General features: G+C 48.2%; 1 protein-coding gene across 4 annotated transcripts in view; it reads left to right on the top strand.

The window, feature by feature from the left end:
- SRD5A3 (steroid 5 alpha-reductase 3) overlaps positions 1 to 26,425 on the top strand; it is a 57,349-nt gene that overhangs the window by 13,031 nt on the left and 17,893 nt on the right. For 2 of the 4 annotated variants that reach the window (XM_068113007.2, XM_068113006.2), the window contains exons 3-5: positions 9,018 to 9,209; positions 17,289 to 17,426; positions 19,059 to 19,172. In XM_068113007.2, coding sequence (XP_067969108.1) covers positions 9,018 to 9,209; positions 17,289 to 17,426; positions 19,059 to 19,172 — 444 coding nt within the window. Of the gene's footprint in view, positions 1 to 9,017; positions 9,210 to 17,288; positions 17,427 to 19,058; positions 20,347 to 26,425 lie in introns of those variants that run through there. The other 2 variants (XM_068113005.2, XM_068113008.2) reach the window with 2 other exon arrangements.

Genomic DNA, 26,425 nt, shown 5'->3' with positions numbered 1-26,425 from the left:
TCCTGCCAAACCATTGGCCCTCTTACACTATGGGTTCTAAAAACCAATTCCCATTGGCCAAACTGTGGTGCTCTTCAATTTGGGGTCTCACTCCCCCGATTCATCTCCCGGTGCCCTCGCACAATTTCTGGGCTGTGGCGTGTACCTCTCCCAGCGGGTCTACCCACCTGCACACCTCCACCACTGCAGTTGCCTCCGAGCTTACCTGCTCCTTACCCTAACCTAACTACCTGGGGAAGGCCCTCTGGCGCTCTCCCCACTCGGTGCCCTCTCTGGCACTGGGCTGCCCGATCCACACCCGGGATCCTCAGGCACCCACTCACAACTACCGGCTCCCAGAGCCCACCTGCGGCCTCACCTGGCCGACATCCTCACAGTGGTGGAGTGCCCAACCAACTACACACACTAACAGGCTACACGCCCAGCCATTTCCACAACACTAATGCACCCATCCACAATACCATTCTGCAACCGCACCACAGATGCCAATATCCAACCACAATTTACCTGTACCCTCTACCTAACACTTACACTACCCGCCCCGGGTACTCGTGAAAGGGGTCCACTCTTCCCCCATCCACACCTTCGCACCATGCACACCACTCCGTACCACTTACTCCAACTCTCTCCACACACCTGTACCTGCACACCTGTGCTCTCACACCTGGTGCCACCTGCACCCTTCTCTCCCCAAGCGCATTCGCACTGATCCACAACACTCACTACTCATACACTGCTCCACACACCTGTCCAGTTGCACACCTGTGCAATCACACCTGTTCAATTCTCACACACACGGCATCATCTCAGCTAACTACTCCCTTCTAAAACTTGCGCTTCCCAGTCGTCCCTTTAAACTATTGCGCTCCCTCGTCATTATCATCCACACTAAACTACCTGCGTCCCCACTACAGGTATCAGTCACTAACTAAACTTAACGTTACCTAATGTCATCTTCGCTAGATCCCTATCAATATCCTAACCCACCCGGGCTAGTTTTCACTGCCATATACCCCATAAGCTAGTGCTCCTTTGCCCCACCCATATGGGAAGGGTGGCAAGGATGCCACCCTTACCCACCGGGCCCATCGCTCCTCAACCCCCCAGTCCTCTGGCACTAATAAGCCCCCCTTATTCAGTGGTACTGGGTCCCGCCTCGGCATCTAAAGCCGAGGCAATCCACGGGGGCGCCTGCTCGCCGGTGTAAGGTCTTATCCGGTCGGCGTGGACGATCCGAGGGAGGGCTCGTGGCCCCATTTTGATCTTAATGACCACGTCACAGATTTGCGACAGGACGACTCCTGGGCCTTGCCAGGGGGAGGTGAGTTTTGGGCACCTCCCCTTCCGTCTCCGGGGATTAAAGAACCAAATCTTCATCCCCGGAGCGTATTGACTCCCCTGGCTCCGGTCGTCGTACCTGCGCTTCATCTTTTCCCCCGCCAGATGGAGTTGGCGGCGGGCGAAGGCATGGACTAGCTCCATGCCTTCCTCTAGGTGACGTGCGTACCCCTCCCTCGGCGGGTTAACCACTGTGTCTGGCACGGGACCGCATAGCAAGTCGGCGGGAGCCCGTAACTCCCGCCCATACATAAGCAACGCTGGACTGCATGCGGTGGCCCCGTGCTGGCTGGTTCGGTAGGCCATGAGCAAATAAGGGAGATGTTCGTCCCAGTCATCCTGACGGGTGGCGGTGAACAGTGCCAGTTGTTGGATTAGAGTTCGGTTAAATCTTTCCACCATCCCGTCAGATTGAGGTCTTAAAGGCGTTGTTCTGGTTTTCCGAATTGACAGGAGACTGCACACATCTTTTAGCAATTTGCTCTCAAAATTTCGTCCCTGGTCGGTGTGCAACTCCTGTGGAATCCCATGCCGGCACACAAATCCTTCCACGAAGGCCTGCGCTACCACCCCTGCTTCTTGGTTGGGGAGGGCGTAGGCCTCCGGCCACTTGGTGAAACAACGAGGATGTACTTATTACCTAGGCGGGTGCGGGGTAGTGGGCCTAGGATATCCATGGCCACCCGCTCTAGGGGGGCCCCCACCTGGTGTAATTGAAGGGGGGCCCTCATCCTCCGTGCTGGTCCCTTTTTGGCAGTACAGGCGTCGCATCTCCGACACCAGTCCTGTATGTCGCGCCCCATATTCACCCAATAAAACCTCCGGCGTACCCGCGATGTTGTCTTTGTCCTGCCCAAATGGCCGCCGGGGCGGGTACCATGCACCTGTTGCAATATATCGGTCTTAAATTTGTTTGGGACTACCACCAGCCAGGAAGTTCTATCAGAGGGAACCTCCACCCACTTGCGATACAAGATGTTATCCTTCAATTCCAGAGTTTTCCACTGAGCCCAATATGCCTTTGTTTGCGCCCCGAGGGGGGTGACCTCTTCCCCATTAGGTCTTTGCCCCAATTTGACCCAATTGAACACTGGCCCCAGGACAGGATCCTCCTGCTGGGCCGTGCTCCATGCCAAAGTTCCGAATTCCTCATCTGCGGTTAGTGGCAAAATTGGCCCTCTCACCCGGGTTGCCCGGACAACGAGGGTCGGGTCCGAATCGCCCAATTGTTCCCTCTCCTCGTGTCTCGCACAAAATTTGCAGTTTTCCCCCAGACAAGGACGCCGAGAGAGTGCGTCCGCATTACCATGGGCCTTCCCGGCCCTATGGGCCACATCAAAATCGTACTGCTGCAACTTTTCCAACCACCTTGCAATTTGGCCCTCTGGTTCCTTGAACCGAAGGAGCCATTGCAAGGAGGAATGGTCAGTTCTAACCAAAAATTTCCGCCCGTACAAGTACGGGTGGAAATGGTTCGTGTCAGCCAGCATAGCCAATAACTCTTTGCGAGTGACGCAATAATTTCGCTCGGGCCTACTTAAGGCCCGACTATAATAACCAATCACTCTCTCCACGCCCTCCTGTGTCTGAGACAAAACTGCGCCCAATCCTTCCTGGCTCGCATCCGTGTCCAGGGTAAATGCCCCGTCGCTAGTGGGGTAAGCTAGAAGGGGTGCGGATGTTAGACACCCCTTCAATTTTTGGAAGGCCTCGTGGCACTCCCGTGTCCAATTAAATCGCGTCCCCTTCTCCGTAAGCCGGTGGAGGGGACGGGCCAACTCCGCAAATTTCGCCACAAAGCGCCGGTAGTAGGAGCAGAGTCCCAAAAATCCCCGCACCTCTTTGATGGTACGTGGTGCGGGCCACTCCTCTACCGCTTTAATTTTGTCTGGGTCCGTTTTTACCCCCTCGCGGCCGATCACGTGACCTAGATAGGCCACCTCTCTTGCAAACAAAGTGCACTTACTCGGGTTCAGCTTCAACCCTGCCTGTCTGAGGCACCCGAACACCTGGTCCAAATTAGCTACTGCCTGGGGGAACGTTTGGGCATGTACCAGGACGTCATCCAGGTACACCAGGCATGATTGCCATGGCATGCCGCCTAGTACATGCTCCATCAATCTTTCAAAGGTGGCGGGGGCGTTACACAAACCAAACGGCATCACAGTAAACTGATACAGTCCCTTACCTGTGGAAAATGCCGTTTTCTCCTTCCCTGCCCTATCCATTTCCACCTGCCAATACCCACTCTTGAGGTCCAAAGTCGAGAACCAATTTGAGCCCGCAACGGCATCGAGGGTGTCATCAATCCTTGGCAGGGGATATGAGTCCTTGAGTGTCACGTTGTTTAGCTGGCGATAGTCCACGCAGAACCGCGTGGTCCCATCCTTCTTTTTGACCAGCACAACAGGTGACATCCAAGGACTTCCCGAGGGCTCGATCACGCCTGCGTCGAGCATTTTTTCAACCTGCTCGTCAGCTTCCGCCCTCTTGCTCCAAGGGAGCCGTCGGGCGGCCTGACGAATAGGCCGGGCCTCACCGGTGTGGATCTGATGTTTCACCAGGCCCGTACGTCCAATATCCTCGGTGGACAGGGAGAAGAGGTCCAAATGGGACCCAACCAGTTTGTGTAAGGCCTCCCTCTGGGTACCTCCCAACTCTACGCTACTACGATTTACCATCTCGCAAATGGGATCGGGCCAATTCCTACTTGTTATTGAAGGCTCCCCCCGGGGTCGGCTCGGCTGGACGTTCTCGCCCCTCACTGTCGCGACTTCCTCAACTGGGGTGCAGCCAGCTACCCTCGTGCCCCTTACTATAGTGCGTGGTTCTGTACTCATATTTATTACTCGGACGGCCACTACCGGTCCGTCCGTTTTTACAAGGGTGCGGCCCACGATTAAACCCGGTATGGACTGCGCTGCCACCGGTTCGACCAGGCCGCAGGACTCCTGCCATGTTGGGCGAGTTGCCCACCGGGCCGGCACTATCGCCTCGGCCCTTGGGGGGATGGTCACGGCCTCGGAAGCCTCCAGCTCCGCTCTCTCGGCCGTGCTCACTCCCCCTAACGGCAGCTCTCCTACTCCCACCTGCAGGATCCCCCGGCACAAGTCGATTTTACAACCGCTGGCAGTCAACAAATCCAACCCTATTAAACATGGGTCGCACACCTCCGCCACCCAAACATCTATCTCCCTCCTTACCGACCCTAACTTGAGGGTCACAGAACCACGCCCTATGATCGGGGCCGTTACCCCGGTAGCAAGCTGCAAACTATAATTTTGCAGGTGCTGGATCTTATCCCAGCCACCTGCGCTCGAATCAAGGACCACAGGGCTGATGATCGTGGCGGTAGCTCCTGTGTCCACTACGGCGTCTACCCCCACGCCGGCAATTTTGCATCTAATTGTCAGGCTACCGGTTCCAATTTGGCCACAATAAATGACCTGTCGCGTCAATGAGGGCTCTCCTCCATCCTCTGCTGCCGAACACCGCCCTACGTGCCCGACACCTTCTAGTTTCCCGGGGTCTGGCGGGGGGGGGGTGTCTGGGGTCGGCTAACCCGCTCCCCCCTGGGCGGAGTTGAGGACCTCAACCGCCGGGGATCATCCCGGCGCGTGGCTCGACAGTGCCGCGCCAGGTGACCCAGACGGTTGCAAGTATAGCACCTCACCTGGTAAGGTGCTTGTCTCCGGAATTCCAAATTTCCCCCCCTGTAGGTCCGAATTGGGTTACCCGCTCGTGGTCCACCGCGGGCCACCTCCGGGGCCGCCTGCCATGGTCCAGGTCCCGCCAGGCGCTGGTCCACCAGCCTCCGGACCATGCCCGCCAGGTCAGGACCCACGTCGGGGGCGGGCCCCCTAAGGGGTCCGCCCTCCATCGGGGGTCCCACCTGGCGGACCGCCATTGCGAGACGCTCGCCCCCCCGGGCCAGGGGCCTCGCTGCTTCCCAACGGGCCGCAGCGTCAGCCGCCTGGCTCAGAGTCTGCGGGCGCCACATGGCGAGCTGTTGCCGGAGCTCAATGTCCGGGAGGGCCTGGATAAAATGGTCCAGCGCCAGGCTTTCCCGGGAATCCGCTGCCATGCTAGCATGTGCGATCCCCACTGCGCGGCGAATGTCGTGGGCAAGTTCCCCGATGGCTTCCTGGGGCTTGCGTTTTCGCAGCGCGAGCTGAGCTTTAACAAGCTCGCTCTGCTGTTCAATGCCGAATCGATTAATTAGGGCGTCGCGGAGGGCTGGCAGGGTGAGAGCACCCGCTGGTAATGCCGTCAGCACCTCCGCCGCCGCGCCGCACAATGCGGCCACCAGGTGTACTCCACCTTCGTCCTCACCCCAACCGTTACCCTTACACACACAGTCGAACTGCGCCAGGTACGCGCGTAGATCACTCTTGCCGTCATACGGCGCGAGTGGGACCTTGTGGGACCACCTCGTATGTGAGTCGTTGCCCGCCTGCCGGACCCCGTGCGTCGCCCCTTGCGGGGTCAGCGCGGGGCCGAACCGGCCGGGCCCCCACAGTACATTACCCCCAAGGGGCTCTCGTGCCTCCCCGGTCCCTCCAACAACTACCCCTGTTGGTGTCGATGCATGGGTCACACCTCCGCAACCCGCTACCCATTCCATACCACCACAACCTTGCTCACCCACACCTCGCACCTCTCGTTCCATACCCTCCGGACCAGCCATACACCTCACTCTTGGCCTCTCACGAACATCCGGGTCTATCTCGACCCCCAAGCTTATTAAATCACCTGGCGCATCATACGCACGACCATATTGGTCACCACTTACACCGGGTCCTCTTTCTCTTCGCTTCTCCTCCATCACCTGCGAATCCCTCATCCGGTTAATGAGCACATCATCACGATCCGAACACAGACTTTGGACCAATTCTTTTACCTCCTCTTTTATCTCTTTCTTATCCTCTCTCCGTCGCTTCTTAATTTTGCTCACCCCTTCTTCCACTTCTTCTAATTTCTGTTTCACCTCCTTCATCTCCTCGTGCGCCCCTTTAAGTTCTTCCTCTAACTCCACTTTATTTTTTTCTATGTGCTCCCGCACCTCCCGCTCTTTAACCTCCATCACCTCTACCACTTTGTTCATTTTCCTCGTCAGGTCCTCATGTACCGTCTGACACTCTTTTTTAATTACCCCTACGTCCTTTTTCATCTCCTTCTGTGTCGATTTTAAACCCTCTATTACCGCTGTGTTCTTCTTTACCTGGTCCCCCAACTCCTTTTGTCCCACTGTCAGTTGTTCTACTCCCAGCGTCAACTCCTCTATACCCCCTTGCAATTTTACAGTCCCCTTTCTCACCTCCTTCTCCATGCGCTCCTTACAGTGCCTCACCTCCTCGCGCACTCCTCCGACCTCCTCACTCACACCTCTTCTGATCTCTTCTCCCATCACTTGCATCTCCTGCCCAGATGCCACCCTCATCTGCTCCATTTCCTCCCTGTGAGCATCCAGTTTAGTTTCTACCCCCATTCTGACCCCCTCTATCTGCTGCCCCATTTGTTTAACTTCCCTTTCCGCTTGGTCCCTCATGTCCCTCAATTTGCCTTCCATCCTGTTTTCTAACCCCTCTAACCCCTTTTGCATCCCTTCCATTTGATTCTCTTGAGCGGCCATTCTGTTTTCTACCCCCATTAACCCATTTCTCACCTCTTTTATCCCGTTGTCTAACCCCTCAAAATTATTGTCTAACTTCCCAAATTTCTTGTCTAACTCCTCAAAATTATTGTCTAACTTCCCAAATTTCTTGTCTAATCCCTTTAAATTATTGTCTAACCCCTCACCGGTACCCCTCGCTTCGTCCCTCATTACCTCCATTTGGCCCTCTAATCGCTCACTATCAGCCCTCAATTCGTCCCTCATTACCCCCATACTGTTTTTCAAACCTCCAATTTGGTCTCCCATTTGTTCCATAAAGGCCCTCATTTGCAACATAAAAAGGTTCGAATCCACCAGGGGCGCTGCCACAGTCGCGGGCGCGGTGACCAGCGAGGCGCCATTTTGCGCGCCCGCAACGTCGGGCGCAACGACGCTATTTTGTGCGTCTGCTACCCTCACTGCTTCGCTCTCCTCACGTCCCTCAATTTGGTCCTGGACCGACCCTGCCTCACTCTCCTCTACCGGAACCCAGCTGTCTTGATCTGCCATAGCGCGACTTTCAAAATTCGGGTTTTTATTTTCGTAAAACAAAATACAATTTCGCCGTTATAATTTCGAGCGCGGGAAACGCGCTCCGGATCGAATTCTACCTCCCAACACCAATTGTTACCCTAGTGGTACAATTGGTGTTCCAAAATGAGGGCCTAATAAATTTAGTCCCAGGTCCGAATCCGACACTCCTGACACCAATTGTTACGGACACGACTTTGATGTTATGCTGGGCCGAGCGGAATGGCCGCCGTGTTCGCACAAGTTACCCGATTACACTTGAACGTTGGCCGAATCGCGCTATGCTAAATCAATGAAGGAAAAGGACACAACGGCTGGGATTAAGGCAACGACACAAGGGGTACGGTTCTCAAGACCTCCGGAGGAGGTTATAATATTGCGGAAGGTTAGACTACAGAGACGAGAGGTACAGCATAGTAAGATAGGCACTTAATTACGGTCTTATAGTAGCCCCGACAGACGACAGATAAACAGGACAAAACTGACTCACACGGGGATTGATGGCAAGGAAAGCGGGTAGTCGATGGCTCAAGGTGCACCCTTGGCTCAGGGACAGAATCGACCCGGTCCGGTCCAAAGATGCGGGGAGGTCGCTCAGCGCTCGGAGGTCGCGACTTGTCTTTCCAAGCTGGGGGCGCATCTCACGTCACGTCCGGTAAGTCGCTGCGTATATCCGGCGGGGAGTGACACGCCCTCGGTGAGTTAGCTCCGCCCCAGATGGAATCGGTCCGCCCTCCTTATTGGGTGCGGGGGGGTTACCGGCTCCGCCCCTGACGAGGAGCTGACAGCCAGCCCCTTCGTGGTAACCCCGTGGAGCGCATGGGCAATCGCGGCTAACCACGCCGGAGTGAGGACGCACACTCCCCGCGCCGCGCCGCCCCCAATCTCCTCTGTTGTTGTAGTTGTTGTTGTTGTTGTTGTTGTTGTTGTTGTTGTTGTTGTTTCATGGGGAAGATGGGAGGAGGTAAGGGGAGGTCCTAAACTCACTACTGGTGCCATACAATCACATTCTGGTGCAACGAAGAGTCAGAATTAATGGAAACGAGTCCTTAACTGACATAGACTAAGAATAACTAGCAAGATGTCCGAAAGTTGTCTACGTGAGATGCGGTGGACCTGGGCACGACATTTAATGGGGGAAAAAGGGGAAGGTCGGTTCTACAGATTGTTATTTACAGGCAATGGGACTAGGGAATGGGGGATTGGGGATAGTTGGGGGGTATTGGGGAAATAGGGGAATATTTACAGGCGGATATGGATGGAGGCCAAATCCCATATCCGCAACAATATACTACATAACCTTTGGTGAGCTCATCTGTACCTTCACAATGGACATTAATAAAGACTTGTTTCAAGGAATGAAAATTGAATCCTTGTCTTTTTAATCTCACGTCGTTTATGAAGGAAGGAATATTGATGCTTAATCAATAGTGTGTATAATTTTCGAAGTACAGTAAACCTTTTTTTTTCTTCATTACCCTGTCTCCTGGAACAGGTGCTGAGCTATCTATAGTAATAGCACAGTTACTAATGCTGCTGCATGTCACGATACGCCTGTACGAGTGCTTCTTTGTAAGTGTCTTCTCAAACACGACCATCAACGTCCTGCAGTATGCCTTTGGATTGGTGTACTATGTGATTGTGGGACTGACTTTGATTTGTGAAGGACCAGACATGCGAAGTAGAGGTGAGCAAAAGCCAAAACTATTTTATTGTGTTGAGGAGGATGGGGGGGGGGGGGGGGGGGACATGGAAAGCATCCAACCAAGATGTTCTAGTTTTAGATTTTAAAATTAATTTCCTGAAGATTGTAGAATTTGTTTTTCACTTGGAAGTTGTGGGTTACGATGTGTAAATAAAGGTGGGAAAAGTCTGATTTAACGCATTTTAATTCCAGGCTATAAGGCAACAAAACATGAAAATTTTGAAAAGGGGCTGTAGACGTTCCATATGCACTATAGTTGGTCAATGAAAACATTTGTGAGTGATATCTAAATACTCGGGAAATAGCCCGTCAAAATGAAGCGTACACGAAACTCACCACAACATAGAGGATTACAATACACACAAAGTTATGGATTATGTCTGATGAATTAATTTGCAATAAGTAAAATGGGAAACGGAAACGGGTCAAAACAGGATTTCAAACATAAATGGATCAAAATGTTAGGCGGGATTTATTTGATGTGCTTCAAGCGTTATTGCGAAGTACACAAACATACGGTGTATAAGCACAGCCTCGATTGCTCCCAAAAAAAACAAAAACAATGCGAGCGATGTATAAGCATAGTCCCATTCACTTCCAATTTTTTTTTTTTTTAATGCGGGCAATGTATAGGAACTGAACACTGGCTTGATCGATTGATACCTTGGAAAAATCAACTCGGGTTATGTAATGAAGCCAAAACATGGCCATTGCTTATATATCATATAAGCTTGGATAGATTGCAATTCCACTAAGCCAGAAGGCTTGGAGCCTGGGGCCTACAAAACTGTGTACTTCAGAACAGCTGTGATGCCGAAGGATTGCAACCTATCGACATTTGATGCTTTTAACAGTCGCCTTTGGTCTCTTTCGCACTGAAGAGAAATTTTGTATGGAAGGCATGCTGATTGTGAAGACAACACTTTGGAAAATGTTTTGGGACTAACGGAGCAGAAAAATGGTGGACATATGATTTATTTTTTCAGGGGTGGAGTCAGATTCCATTTGTGGGTGGAATCAGGCCAACTGTTTAACCTGTGGTTGTAATGAAACATACACTACCGGTCAACAGTTTTAGAACACCTAAATTTTTCCAATTTTTATTGAAATTTAAGCAATTCAAGTCCAGTGAATAACCTGAAATGGTACAAAGATAAGCAGTAAACTGCTCGAGGTTAAAAAAAAAAGTTTAGGTTAGCAAAAACGGGAAAATAATGTAAATTGCACAGTTATATTGTAAAAACAAAGGCCTTCTTCAGGGAACAAGTAATTGGGTTAACAACGTACAGCTGTTCTGCAGCAATGTAAGTAAATTAAGCCTTGAAAGTTGATGCAAACAATTCCTACAGGTGTCCCAACCTCTGCTGATTACTTGATTACAAACCCCCTGTCTGTATAAAAGCAGTATTGGAACAGACTGTTATTACACCTTCTGAAGCATTATTTGGACAACGAGAGGAAACGCTGACAGGAAGAGATCTGGCAGACCCAAAGGCACAACAGAATCAGAAGACAAGTTTCTGAGAGTCAACAGCTTGCGTGACGGGCGGCTCACAGGACAACAGCTTCAAGCACAGCTTAACACTGGTCGATGTAAGCAAGTCTCAGTTTCAACTGTGAAGAGAAAACTTTGAGCTGCAGGTTTGACAGGTTGAGTGGCAGTAAGAAAGCCATTGCTAAGATGGCAAAATAAGAAAAAGAGGCTTGCCTGGGCCATGAAGCACCACCAGTGGACGACTGAAGACTGGAAGGAGGTCTTATGGACCGATGAATCAAAATTTGAAATCTTTGGTTCATCGTGCAGGGTTTTTGTACGCCGTCGAGTAGGCCAAAAGGATGGTTCCTCAGTGTGTGACACCAACTGTCAAACATGGAGGAGGAAGCGTGATGGTCTGGGGCTCTTTTGCTGGATCCAGAGTCGGCGACTTGCACAGAGTGACTGGCACCCTGAACCAAAAGGGCTACCACAGCACAGCATTTTGCAACGCCATGCAATACCCTCAGGTATACGCCTAGTTGGTCAGGGGTTTATCCTACAGCAAGATAATGACCCTAAACACACCTCCAGGCTACGTCAAAACTACCTTCGAGAAAAAGAACAAGACGGTAGGCTTCAAATCATGGAATGGTCAGCACAGTCTCCAGACTTAAACCCCATCGAGCTGGTTTGGAATTAACTGGACAGAAGGGTGAAAGCAAAGCAACCAACAAGTGCAACACATTTGTGGAAACTTCTGCAACAGTGTTGGAAAGAATTTCCCGAACAATATTTGATTTCCATTGTAGAAAGAATGCCACGAGTGTGTTCGGCGGTTATATCTGCAAAGGATGGCTACTTTGCTGAGTCAAAAATGAAAATTAAATTTTGTTAAACAAAATTATTCTGTGATTTCTTTTTTTTATCTCCAATTGTTTATTTGTTCTATGCTTAATTTCAGAGTACATTGAGACATTAAACTGCGTAAATTTCAATAAAAACTGGAAAAATTGAGGTGTTCTAAAACTTTTGACCAGTAGTGTACATACACATTTTGTGGGTTGACCGCAAAACTGGGTTACCCAATTTTATGTACAAACATTCATTTATGGTGGCGATTTTGAAATTTCAAGGTCAAGGTGGGTATTTTGAATTTTCAAAGTTGTTTAGTTGAATTTGTCATGTCAGAAAACATATGTTTAGACACCAAGATCATTTAAATTGGACAGTCTTAACCGTATTAGTAAATTTGACCCCCTGCCCAAAGTGCGTTGACCTTTTCATGTTTCTGTCCATAGCGCGTTAACTAAAGTTCGCATATAGGGCAAACTATACCTTTTTGGATTCCTTATGACCAGACGAGTAATTTGGTATACTTTTCAAAAGGATTAGAATATTTTTCAATTTTGACCCCTGTTTGACTTTATTTGACCCCTACCGAAAATTGCCAGAACTTTGAAGAGGGCAGCCCAAGCCAAATTTGTTCAGTACCCTTCAGGCATGTCAAAAACACTTTCAAACCTTTGTTCCAGAGATTTGGTCATGGGACATTAGTACTGATCCTCTACTATATGCCACAAAATCATCTCCAATGTTGCATACTCTTGACAAAGTGACGGTCTCTTGGCACGTGGTATGTTGGGTGGTTTTCTGTTGCCTTCCCAGCAGTCAGGCACAGCACAAATTTTTAATTTGCTCAGGGTGCCAATGATAACTTACCTACTCTTTGCGAAAGACACCGTGGGAACTTTAACATCTACGAATGACCACTTCGCCAGGCGGCTGCTCCGGCTTAATGTCTTTCTGGCAGAAGGCACACACACTGCATGCGAAGCACCAGGTTGACAGTTTATAGCTGGGTCGAGATTCGAACCCAGGCAAGACAGCTCTAAAGTGAGTGTGCGGAACTCTAAGCTGTTCCCGCCAGCCAACACTTGTCATTAACCATGTGTTTAGCAACTTTCGCAGAGATAGCAGGGGGCCAAATCTATCCCCACTTTTTTCTGCTGCCCGGATTTGTCAGGACAGTGTGGCCAGAGTCAGAGCGCTGATCCCTATGGGCCAGCAGACCCCTCTTGTCTCTGTATTTTCTCTTTGTCTTTCTCTTTCTCTTTCTCTTTCTTTCTCTTTCTCTTTCTCTTTCTCTTTCTCTTTCTCTTTCTCTTTCTCTTTCTCTTTCTCTTTCTCTTTTTCTCTCTCTCTCTCTCTCTCTCTTTCTCTTTCTCTTTCTCTCTCTCTCTCTCTCTCTCTCTCTCTCTCTCTCTCTCTCTCTCTCTCTCTTTCTCTTTCTCTTTCTCTTTCTCTCTCTCTCTTCCTCTCTCTCTCTTCCTCTCTCTCTCTCTCTCTCTCTCTCTCTCTCTCTCTCTCTCTCTCTCTCTCTGTCTCTTTCTCTTTCTCTCTCTCTCTCTTTCTCTCTCTCTCTCTCTCTCTCTCTCTCTTTCTCTTTCTCTTTCTCTTTCTCTCTCTCACACAAGCACACCATCTCTGGGACACTCCTGGAAGACTGATCGGCTGTCTCCGTGCTGCAGGCCTGTTTGAGAGAACTGTCTAGAGATATACTTCTACTACGTGTATTATCTTCTTGCCGTTTCCTTATTTTTTTATTTATTTTATGTTTGCTCCTTATGCTTTGTACTTGTAAATCTAATTATTTAGTGTAACTATAATGTACTTAATATTTAATCTGAAAACATAGTAGCGAATATTATACAAGTCGGATTTTTTTTTAACGAAAAGCATGGTGATTGTTGAAAAGAAAAAAAAAACGACTTAAATTTTTTTTCATTTGTTACTCAGTTCTCGAAGTTAAAAAGTTATTACATTCTCTTTGATTCCCCGTGATTCACAAATTTCAGGTTTTATCTACAATTCAGTCAAATTGAACCGTAAAGCTGCCCATGCACCTGGGAAATGTATTCGTGGTTCATGAGAATCTCAGGCAATTCGTATCTATCTCGCTAGGATGTCACCGAGTGTCTTACAATTGAGTACACGTTGCATGGGATTTGGCAGCTAATAACTTCAATCACCTAAATGTCACCTTGTAATCGGCACTGAGTATTGAGCATGTTCTCCATCCTGAGCGAATCGAATTACCCTGTATTTACCAGACATCTGTATTTCTTACTCTGGTGTTGGCTTAACAGTTAAGGTGGCTGGCTTACGATCTTACGGTCCTGAGTTTGAGATCCCGGCATACCGTTAAATAACACCAGGTGGGTTGACTCAGCCTGTCGTCCTTCCGAGGTCGGCAAAATGAGTATAAGCCTACTGGGGAGAATGAGCCATTAGTGTATCCTCCATTGGAGTGGCGACCCATCCAGGATTGTGCCCCTGAGCCAAGGAAAAATTTCCTTGGCCACCCTTGCATCTAAATATGTGAAATGAGTGATTCTACTTCTTCTTTTTTATTTTTTATTTCTAATTTATGTGGGATAATTTTCTGCACAATTGATGCCTTGTTGAATCTAAGTTAGTCAGGCAGCTTTGTAGAGCTGTTTTCAGTCTGAGGCATTGATTTTGGCTTGGCTGTCCATCCATGTGTGCATAGCAGGTTTTCATTACCGCCATAACTTGTAAACGGCCAAAGGGATTTTGAGAAAACTTGGTACAAGTTCCGATGTATTTTGATGCAAGGATGAACTGATTTGATTTGGGGGTCAAAAAGTCAAAGGTCTATGGCCATGTGGTTTTTGATGTTTCATGTGATCATTAGTTGAGATCAAATGTAATAGTGGGTTGACATTTAATGCGGACAAAGGCATATTGTTACGGATTCGTCACTTCTGTCTTTGTGGTTTTCATCCACTGGAAGCATTTTTAGTTTCATGTACTATTATTGTTACGGTTTCGGTGTGAAATGGAGATAACTGTCTTCAAAGGTAAAAATTAGTGTTTCAAAAGAAAAACGAAATAGGTCGGGAGAAACCGGAAGAGGAAGAAGAAGAGGAGGTGGGCGAGCGGATCGAGTGAGATCGGGAAAGGAAGGCCTATCTGCTTTGAGGTGTCGAGTGGACGCTGGTGAACATTGGTCACGAGTGAATATTGGTTTCGGGGAAGGGATTCCTGTGACAGTGTCGTTATTGCTGTGGCAAATAAACATGCGAGACGGGTTTTGCTGTTGGTTCCGAAAGTGAATCATCGCTTGAGAGCAGGTACGCCTCCATTACGGACCCATCCGCCATTTCACCTTGCACCAGCCATTCGCCTGGTTCCCGTGTGTGGCGTGGATTTTGCTTGGAAACTCGCGGTTCTCCGCTTGGGAACTGCTGCTCGTTCATGTCAGCGTCATTGTCTGGTGACCCGAAGGTGTGAATTCCCAGTCGCCTTTTGGGTGAACTTTTACCTGACCAACGTCGGCCCGACACCTCACCAAGCGGCTCTTCTGCAGCGTTGACTGTTAGCCGTCCTGGGTTCAGGTCTCAGTACGACCTTTTTTCTTGTGATCACTGGAGCGTGGATCGACTTTTGCCTGGTGTCGTGACAGTGACTTTGGGGGTGTTGCAGTTCGCTCACGTGGAGTACCGTAAGTTATTGAGTTAAGAAACTGGAGGTACCATCATAGGAATTATGATGGTACCTGCTATTATGTGTTTGCTGTGCAATTGAGGTTTTCTTGTACTTGCGCAAGTTGTTATTATTGTGCAATTTTAATACAATACTTGGGTTTTGTATCGATTGATTGGTGTGGTTTCACCATTGGTCATTGGCACACATAATAGCACATCTTTCTGCCGTGACTCCTTTTGGGACTTGGAGGTACACCGTGACCGGGGTTTGGGGAGGAGCACATAACAATATCCATTGATGAATTTGCATCAAATTCTATTTTAATTTTTTAATATTTTATGCAGGGCATGATGTCGCTGAATTTGAAATTTGCCTAAAATTGCCTGGGGTTCATAATCAGTGTCCGTTTTCATCACTGCCGTTCATCACCTGGCCATTGTCATTTGGGAATAATCGCTCATTCAAATGTATTGTTACAGTTTTTAGAACCTGCACTATAAATAATCCATTATAAATAATCCAGTATAAATCCATTATAAATAATCCCCTGTAAATATTCCCATCTTCAAAAGGCTAAAGGTCGCACCCTAGTTAGAACATGTTGCAACACATAGGGCACCATAGGAACTTCTCTAGTTATCTCATTAGTATGTGTTTCAGGTAAGGCTCTGTTTCCAATAGTTTGACTCTGCATTGCATTAATTAAATAAGATTAGGCCCCAAAGTCCTCTTCAAAAGCTTCGGCGGAGAGTGGTTTTCTATCCCCCAAGACTCCATTGCCCATGTGCTCCAGCTTGGTAAAGAAGGGGGAGGAGTTATCGGAGCGAGGCGTAGCCCTGTTGAGGGCGGGGTCGGTGAGCCCTCGCGACCAACCAGGGCCGAGGCGAGCTCACTGGTGGATGTGTCCTAAAAGCACGCGGCTTGATACTCGAGCGCGTAATATAAGCGCTCGCGTGGGACTACACGAGGGAGTTGAGTGGAGCGGTTGAGTTGAGTGGAGAGGTGGAGTTGGAGTCTGCCGAGTCTGAGCCCGCCGAGTCAGAGGGAGCTGCGGGAGAGAACTGCGCATGGAGGCTATTGAGAGAGAGCTGCGGGAAAGGACGTGCTGCTTATGACAGAGAGAAAGAGCTGCGGGAGAGGGCGTGCTTCTGACGAGACAGAGAAAGCCAGATACCCTCCCCGCTTTATGAACCCCGTCAAATAAATCCGCTCGCGTCCCAACGCTATACGAGCAGCGCCGCCTGCCGGGTTTCGCCGCGGAACTGAAGCGTGGATCGGAACTGGAGCGTGGATCGGAGCCGGAGCATGGACCGGGGTGGAGCATGAACCGGGGCCGGAGCCAACGCTGGCCCATCTGCTTGGACCTTCAATCCTGCTATTCCCCTTTCGTGTAAGTCTGTTTGTGTTGTCCTGGGCATGTTAATTAAGACTGTTTAAGGATTGCCCTGTGTCTGCTGCTTCTTCTTCTTCCCTTGTACATGCCCTTCTTTCGTTTCCTCTTCGGGTTTTTGTATGTAATTAATAAATCTCTGTTCTTCCTACCTTTTGGTTTCCTCTCCATCCGATCGTTTTCGTGATTTCTCAATTGAGTATACGTGGCACGATTAGAACCGCTCAGAATCGGGTTAGTCTTTTTGCTAACGGCTCGAATCGCGGATTGCTAAACCGGTCGGCAATTTCCACCTGTCCGTGGTTCGAGCGGGAGTTATTTCCCTGTTTCGCGGAGGGATTGGCACGCAGGTATTTGGGACTCCATCTTGACCAATCACCCTGGCCAATCTTGCCCGCGGAGGAGCGTTATAACTTCCAAAGGACTCGGGTCGGTCAGTCACGGACAAGGGGACTAACCCCCCCCTTGGTAAGGGGAGCACTGACCCCGAATCCGTAACAGTATTATACAGTCTAATTTCAAATATGGTGGCAATGTATCCTGCTTATTGAATTTGCATACATAAATTGCCTGGGATGCACAAGTACGAATCACCTCAGTGTATGCCCGTTATAAAACGTCTTATCTGGTCTGGGGGCAGCAACAATCTCTGCTCCATATGATATTTGATCATTATTTCCTACAGGTGCTTTCCTCACTATCAAGCAGTTATTGGACCAATGGAGATGTCATCACGTTTTTGGTGTGATCGTCTTCCTTTGGGCCTCTTTTCATCACTATTACAGTCACGTCATTCTTTCAAGACTTCGCAAGGACAAGACAGGTGGATTTGTATGTTTGTTCTGTTTGGGCTCTCACCACGAGATGCATAAATAAATAATTAGGCAAGTTGGAGAGATTTTCTTCAGTTTCCAGCGATTTCGGGGTTTTTTCCTCTACGAGTGTTTTCACTTATGGGTAACTATGAAATACCAATCAATTTATTAGGGGTAATTCTTTGTGTGCAGCGCTGTATGGAGAGACAGGGACAGAATGGGTGATTTACAAATATTTTATTTTACATAAATTAATACAGAACAAAGTGGCATTGTTCAAGTATAAACACTACCCATTCCCTTCTCTTGCTCGAATATATAGATTGGCTCCAAATCAAAACTTTTTTAACTCTGGAAAACTAGTTTTTTTTATAAGGACTAGAGTTGGTCTGTGTTGGTGGGAAAAAATAATGATGACGAATATTCTCAACCAAATGTTGACAGGTGTGTTTAACCTCCTTGAAAAAGGCAGTGAAGTGATGTTTCAGGCATGAGCTCTTCTCAAGAGACCTCAAAACAACTCTCTTGATTGCTTCAAGGAAGGGCTCAAGTGTCACGTGATCAAGTTGTTTAGCATACAAAGTTTGGAGTCGTACTTTTTTTTTCTATACTCAGTTGAGGCTCGTGTAAGAGCTAACACATACAACACATAATAAAGGGAGCAGGATACAAGAGGAGACAGGGAGGGAAGCACAATAACAGTGGAGAACAGGGACATTGGGAGATCTGTGGAACAGATAGGGGCTGGGGAGGGGTACACAGGATAAACAAGATGGACACTACAGGGACTTTCAGGAAGGAAAACGGAATTTTAAAAAGGTGGATTTGAGTGTATTAATGGGGGTAGAAAAGATCAAGGTTTTGGATGGGGGAAGATAAGAGATGGTGGTGAACAGCTGTTTTTTAAGACCTGGAGGGAGGAGTGGGATTGAAGAGAGTGTGGGAGTTTGTTCCAGAGGCGGGAGAAAAGAGGAATGAAAGAGTGAAGGTGAATAAGAGAGTCTTGATTTTGGCAGTTTTACCAGAAGAGGGTTGCTGGCAGATCTTGTGCGACCTGTAGGAATATTTGGGGGAGAGAGCACAGATAGAGCTGGGGGAGCAAGGCCGGAGAGGAGTCGGGAGAAGACAGAAAGACCACCAACTTGCCTGCGGTGAGAGAGTGAAAGGCCCTCAGAATCAGCTTTATCGAGGGAGATACCAATGATTCTGCAAGCTTTCGTTTCTAGAGTGAAACCAAGCTAGGTGTGAGGCAGGAGTACCAGCCCAGAGGGGAGAGCAGTCCTCCATCAAGCTGTGGATGAAAGCTACTATTTATTTATTTTTCTATAACCTCCCATCCCTTCTCTTTTAGTGTAATTAGTTTACATGAGTAGCCCGCATACATTGTGAAAGTTTATAAAGTAACATCACACAGATTTCGTCCATGTTTTTTTAACTTTGTCATTTGCTTTTCCTAACATTGATTGTCTGAGAATTTGATAATTACAATCTGCTTTCCTGAAGATTTTCTTCTTTCCCGCATTTGTCTCACTTGAAGAATGAAGCATAATGAATGCAATGAACTTTATTTTGTGTACTGTATTTACAAGTTGCTTTTAATGCTTACTTGACTTTCATATGTTCTATCTTCCTTGCCACAGGTCATGTGGTGCGCACAACCCATAGTATTCCATATGGTGATTGGTTTGAGTTTGTGTCATGTCCACACTACCTCGCAGAAATCCTCATATACCTTGCCTTGGCATTGACTTTAGGTGGGTGCCACATGACATGGTGGGCTGCTGTGATCTATGTGTTGTTTTGCCAATGTCTGGCTGGCATTCTCATGCATGAATACTACGTGCACCACTTCCCTGCGTACCCACGCCTACGCCGTGCCATAATCCCCTTCATATTTTGAAGAAGAAAAGTAACATCACAGTGATGACCACGTCACACTTTGCCTTCGGTCTGTAGAACATGGATATACAAGAAGGAGACTGATCGGGTAAAGAGTTATTTCATCATAAATGTTTCTCTTTTAGCATCTGCACCATCCATAGCAGGTTGGAAACCATCCTGCAAGTACTTCCACTTCTACAAATATACTACAGTACTAACATGAAACGTTGGGCCGGTTTTTTGTATACTGAATCGAGGCTCGTGAAAGAGCTGACATTTACTTCACAAACAAATCAACCAGACAAACAAAATATATAAAAAGAGGGAGAGGAAGACAAGATGGGGAGAGAAGGGGAAGCACACAAACACTTGAGAGCACACAACATTTGAGAGCAGGGAGATGTGTGGGAGGGAGAGGGCTTGGGGGGGAGGAGGCGTGGGAAGGGGGGGGGGGGGTGGGTGGGAGAAGTATAAACCACAAGGACACCAAGGACTTCCAGGACAGAAGTTGGTATTTCAAAAAAGTGGAATTGGGGTGAAATTAGCGGGGGTAGAAAAGATCAAGGTTTTGGATGGGGGAGGATAAGAGATGGTGGTGAACAGCTGTTTTAAAGACCTGGAGGGTGGAGTGGGATTGAAGAGAGTGAGGGAGTTTGTTCCAGAGGTGGGAGAAAAGAGGAATGAAGGAGTGAAGGTGAGCAGAGAGTCTTGATTTTTGCAGTTTAACCATAAGAGGGTTGCAGGCAGATCTTGTGCGACCTGTAGGGATATTTGCGGGACAGAGCCCAGAGAGCTGGGGGAGCAAGGCCAGAGAGGAGTCGGTAGAAGACGGAAAGACCACCAACCTGCCTGCGGTGAGTGAGTGAGAGGCCCTCGGAGTTAGCTTCATCGCGGGAGATTCCAATGATTCTGAATGCTTTGGTTTGACGTTGTAAAGAGTGGTTGGAAACGTTGGGCCAGTTTGACGTATTGTAAAGAGTGGCTGGAAAGTACAAATGATTCATGATTGTGTTAAAGAAACGTTCGCATTAAAGATGAAAATAATTAGCTTTTTGCCAATTTTTACTAGGATATTACATTCTTGAGGTAAGAAAACAAAAAACGTAAGTCTTGTTTTACTCTTCCAATCATACTATTCGAAATAATATTTGGGATAATTTATTTATTATGAAGGAAAATATGGTGGAAACTCTGACCCCTCCCCCTCACCCAACTCCACCACCACCCACTCCCACACTCTCTCCCCACTCCCCTTCTCCCACATTCACTGTGTAAGCACTGGTTTGAAACACCCCTTCCTTCCCCCCATCCCAACCCTGTATGTGTATGAAGTATGTTTTGGAACTTTGTCTCCTCTATTTTCTGAGCACAAGCAGAGTACCTGCCCTATGGGTGATCTTGTTCCAAACATGTGATACATTCTTCTGATGCATACTTTATTTATTGGGTAGTGTACAGACAACTGACAGCTGCCTCAATCACATGCGGAAAAAATATAAATAACCCTGGTTACATGCATGAAGCAAAAACATGTCGACTGCTTATAATTCAAAACACCTCACTGGACTGGAAATCGTCAGGACAGGAATACTGTACTGTCAAGGTTGGGCTTGTAATTCCCTCTCCCACCCAGAGGCTACGCTACGACACGATACACATTTACATAGAGAATTTGTATCCCCCCTCCACCCTCTCCCCCACACCCCCACGCTCTCTCCACAAGACCACTGGCAAATATAAAAATAACCCTATTCACTAATTGGGATCATGCTGATACTATGTAGCAAGTCTGGATGTAATCGGTCCAGAACTGTAAGAGGTTTAGCAACGACACACACACACACACACACACACACACACACACACACACACACACACACACACACACACACACACACACACACACACACACGGTCGTGAATTATAGTAAGGATAACATATTACCAGGGCAACCTCTGCAATTACTAAAGTTTCCTCCAAACAAAAATATTGCATTTGTTTCCAGTAACAGATTAACGTACTCGGTAGGTTGGCAATTGTATTTTTCAAATTTTATGGAAAAACAAAGTGAAATAAAACCTTTTGATGAATTACAATATATATATTAACAAACTCTCACATATTCTGTAAATGTTAGAGATCAATGAATGCATTAAGCACATGGTGTCAAAATCACTTAGGTAAACTTGTTACTAATCTCCTTGTCCTCACCCACCAACACTGACCTCCTCCTTCTTCTTCTCCTCCTCTTCCCTTTATAACGGGTGAGGGCTCCATGATAGACAGTCATTGTCCACTCAGTGCACATATTACAGAATCCGCCAAAAGAAGTGAACGGATTTCCTATTGTTATAGTTTCGAAAGCATTAGTGAAAATCAATTTTCTTTTTCAGATTCACGATTCAGGGTTAGAATTTTCATGATGAACAAGTGGGCAATCCAATAGCATTCTCTTAATGTTGAAAAATTTATTCAAGAACAAGTGCTCCATCATTGCACCTCAAAGAGCATACCATCGAGAACTTCGTCTTAATACTGCTCCTTCTGAAAGCGTCATCCGTATGTGTGTTTTAAGATTTCGGGAAGATGGAATGGTAACTGATAAATCACGATCACGTAGACCACTGCCTGGAAGAACACAAGAACACATTGAATGTGCACATGATAGTGTTTTCAGAAGCCCACAAAAATCGATAAAGAGAATTTCAATGGTTCTTAGGAGAAACTAAGAGATCTGAGGAGATCTCGCGAGATCTTGGAGACGGCGGCAGGGATTTTCGAAGCTCCACACGGTCTCCACGTTTTTCGAAGTTAAGTCTGTTCACAATTGTATTTTGTCGAAACTGTATTTATCTTTCGGTGTGTGAAGTTATTGTGTGCAACTTTGGTTGTTTCTCGGTGTTTATCTTTCATAAATTGATCGTCTGTTTGCCGTGTCGCGAGCAAGGCCTTGTACAGTGTGCACTGTACAACCTTGAGGCTTTGTTTTTCTCTCAGTGGTCCGTCGTTTGTGATCCAATAACTTTCGTTCTCTGTATTCCCAGGCTTTTCACCCATAGCCTACTTCCTTGTGTAAATCTCAACTCAAAAAAAAAAAAAAAAAAAAAAACATTTCTTTCTCTGTTCTCATTCGTTTATTCATTCTTATTCGTTCGTTCGTTCTTCGACCACGTGTTTCTCCCCCATTTCCCCAGATAGTTTTCACTCATTAACCTTCAATGTTTACACTTTCCCCTCAAGTTATGTATTCCGTCATATTTTATAACACCTTTTTCTTCTTCTTCTTTAAAAGGCTGCTTTCGACTTGCTCACCAAATCAATTCATCCCAAAAAAAATATCCATCTCCTATAGTGCCTTTTTTCTACATTCCCTAAACTCTCCTGCACTCCATCCTCCATCCAGCGTCCTTAAACGTATTTTTAACTCGAAGGTCACAAGAAACTCATTTTGCAATAAATGTTCGTTTCCCATAAATCGTACACTTTCAAAAATCCAATCTCACCCCTCCCCATCAAATCTTCCCCATAACCCCTCCCCTCCAAATCTTCCCCATCACCCCTCCCCTCCAAATCTTCCCCATCACCCATCCCTTTCAAATCTCCCCCCTTGCCCCCTCCCTCCTAAACTACCCCCTCACCCCTCCCCGCCAAGACGCCCCCTCGCCCCTCCCCTCCTAGACTCCTGCCTCACCCCTCCCCTCCAAATCTCCCCCATATCCCATCCCTTTCAAATCCCTCCCCTTGTCCCTTCCCTCCCAAACTCCCCCCTCACCCCTCCCCTTCAAATCTCCCCACCCTCATTGCTTCTCAATTTCCCCCCTCTCACTCCCCCTCCTCAAAGCGTCCTCCCCGCTTCTTCCCCCTTCAAACTCTCACCTCCATCTCCCCCAACCTTCTGCCTCGCTCTTCCCCCTCCTCAAATAACACCTCATTGTGGCTCACCCAATCACCATCAAACCTTTTGTCCGCCCCATCCTTCCCTTTCTCCGAGCTATTCTGAAATCTCTGACACACCTTCAACAGCTCTCCCTACCTCTTCCACCTCTTCCACATCTTACCCTACCCCTCCTCCCCCCTGTTCTGTATCTGATGCTCCCCCTTCCTCTTCATTAACGGTATGGACCTCAAACATCCGGGGCCTTCGTTCAAACTTAACTGATCTCTCCATACAGGTTGCTTCTGTCAAACCAGACGTGATCTGCTTAACAGAAACTTTCCTCCTTTATGATGTCTCTGATTCCATAGTATCTCTCCCGGGCTACTCCCTCCTCCGGTATGATAGACCTGAGCCTCGTCCTGGAGGCGGGGTTGCTATCTTTATCAAAAACTCTCTTCCTCACTCGCCCTGCACTGCACTCTCTCCACCTCACCCCCAGGAATACCTCTGGCTACGGCTTCCCCTTCGCTCCCACCTCTTGTTCATATGTGTGTTGTACCGTCCACCAAACAGTGATGACTCCATCTACATCTCGCTGTCTGATGATATGGACCAACTTCTATCTACTCATCCCAACTCTCTCTTCCTCATATGTGGTGATTTCAACTGTCATCATGCCAGTTGGCTGGGTGTGGGTACCTCTCTCACCAGCCATGGCTCCTCAGCAAAGGACTTCTGCGACTCACTGGGACTGACACAATCTGTCAATTTCCCGACCCGGATCTCAGTCAACGGAACATCTTCTCTTCTGGACTTGGTTATGACTAACTTCCCTGAAAATGTCTGCTGCTCTTCTTCTGCTCCGATCGGATCATCTGATCATGTCCTTGTTAAAGTGGACATCTCTCTGACCATCCTCAGGGAGCCTGCTCAGCGTCGACGAGTCTGGCATTTCACTCAGGCCAACTGGCACGGTCTTCAAGCAGCCATCAATCATCTGGACTGGTCTCCCATCTCTACCACCTCTGACATCAACTCATCCTGGGAATTCTTCCAAAGTAAATTGCTCTCTCTCATGCACAGATTTATCCCATCTCGTCTTCAGTTGTCATACCCTTCCTCCCGTCCATGGTACACGGAATCTTGTGGTGAGGCTGTTGCCCAGAAACAACTTGCCTTCGTCTCCTGGAAAGCAAATCCAACGGAAGGAAATCTCATTTCCTTTCACAAAGCCCGAAACAAGTGTGTGTCCACCCTCAGGAGAGCCAGGAAACAATATCTCTCCGTTCTCAAGACCGAACTCTCTTATCTGTCTCCCTCTTCCAAATCCTGGTGGCGTCTGGTCAAATCCGTTTCTGGTGTTTGTTCCCCCTCCATCCCCTCCCTTACCTCAAACGGCTACACAGCTGACTCCGCACGTGAAAAAGCTGAATGCCTCAACTCTGTGTTTGCCTCTAAATCTTGTGTCCCAAACCCATCCCTCTCTGTACGCACCATACCCAGTCGTACCCTGCTGCTCCTGGACTCCGTGTCCTTTCCTCCTGACAAGGTGGAAAAGTTTCTGTCAACCCTCGACTCTGATTCTGCAACTGGACCCGACGGCATCAGCCCACGGGTCCTAAAATCCTGCTCTGCTGCTCTATCTCACCCTCTCTCTGTTCTCTTCACCCTCTCTTTTGCTCAAGGTCAACTGCCATCTGCTTGGAAATCAGCCAACATCACCGCTTTGCACAAAAAAGGTGCAAAAACAGATCCTAGCAACTACAGACCAATCAGCCTTCTCCCAATTATCAGCAAAGTCATGGAATCCATCATTGCTTCTGATATGAAATCTTTCCTCTTCTCCAATGGCTTGATCTCTGATCATCAATTTGGTTTCAGACCAGGTCACTCTACTCTGGACATGCTGCTTCTGCTGTCTCAACAATGGATGGAGGTCCTCAATGCCAAACAGGAAATTAGAGCTGTCTCCCTCGACATATCACGTGCCTTCGACACGGTCTGGCACCCCGCTCTGCTCACCAAACTCTCCTCCTTTGGTATCCATGGAAATCTCCACGCATGGCTGGCGGGACTTCCTCTCTAGTCGTCGTCAACGTGTGGCCCTGAATGGGTTTCTCTCATCTCCTCTTCCTGTTCAGGCTGGAGTTCCCCAAGGCAGTGTTCTGGGCCCCGTGCTTTTTCTGGTCTTCATCAATGATCTCTCTGACTCTCTCGAAAATCCTCTCTATCTCTTTGCTGATGACTCCACTCTCTGCCGCTCCATTCCTCTTCCCTCAGATCGGCAGTCTGCTGCCTCCTCACTCTCTGAAGACCTGGACAAAATCACAGACTGGTCAAACAAGTGGAACATGTCTTTCAATCCTGACAAATCTCACACTCTTACTATGTCTCTCCGAAAAGATCGACTGGACAACCCTCCCATCTACTTTCTCAACAATCCTCTCCAAGAAGTTCTGTCGCTCAAGATTTTGGGTCTCACTATCTGCCATGATCTTTCTTGGGAAAACCACATTTCCAAGCTGGCCTCCAAAGCCAGTCGCCGACTGGGCATCCTCCGTCGTGCGAAGTCCTTCCTCGGCACACCTGAGCTCCTCACCACATACAAGGCTTTCATCCGCAGCTCAATGGAATACTGTTCTCCCCTATGGGACGGTGCTCCTGCCTCACACCTAGCTCGGCTTCACGCTGTTGAAACCAAAGCTTTCAGAATTATTGGAATCTCCCGCGATGAAGCTATCTCTGAGGGCCTTTCACTCACTCACCGCAGGCAGGTAGGTGGTCTTTCTGTCTTCTACCGACTCCTCTCCGGCCTTGCACCCCCAGCTCTCTCTGTGCTCTGTCCCCCAAATATTCCTACAGGTCGCACAAGATCTGCCAGCAACCCTCTGATGGTTAAACTGCCGAAATCTCGGCTCTCCGCTCACCTTCACTCTTTCATTCCTCTTTTCTCCCGCCTCTGGAACAAACTACCTCACTCCCTTCAATCCCACTCCTCCCTCCAGGTCTTTAAAACAGCTGTTCACCACCATCTCTTATCTTCCCCCATCCAAAACCTTGATCTTTTCTACCCCCGCTAATTCACCCCAGATCCACCTTGTTTGAAATTCCAACTTCTTTCCTGGAAGTCCTGGCAGTGTCCATATGTTTTATACCTCTCCCACTGCCCCCTTCCCACGCCCCCCCCCCCCAAAGCCCTCGCCCTCTCTCAGATCTCTCGATGTCTCCATGTCTCTCGGTCCCTGCTCT

This window comes from Myxine glutinosa, chromosome 4 (assembly GCF_964187855.1).
Source record: "Myxine glutinosa chromosome 4, kmMyxGlut1.1, whole genome shotgun sequence".
Taxonomy (NCBI): Eukaryota; Metazoa; Chordata; class Myxini; order Myxiniformes; family Myxinidae; genus Myxine; species Myxine glutinosa.
Note: the sequence above shows the minus strand (reverse complement) of the source record. Positions and strands in the feature narration are given on the sequence as shown.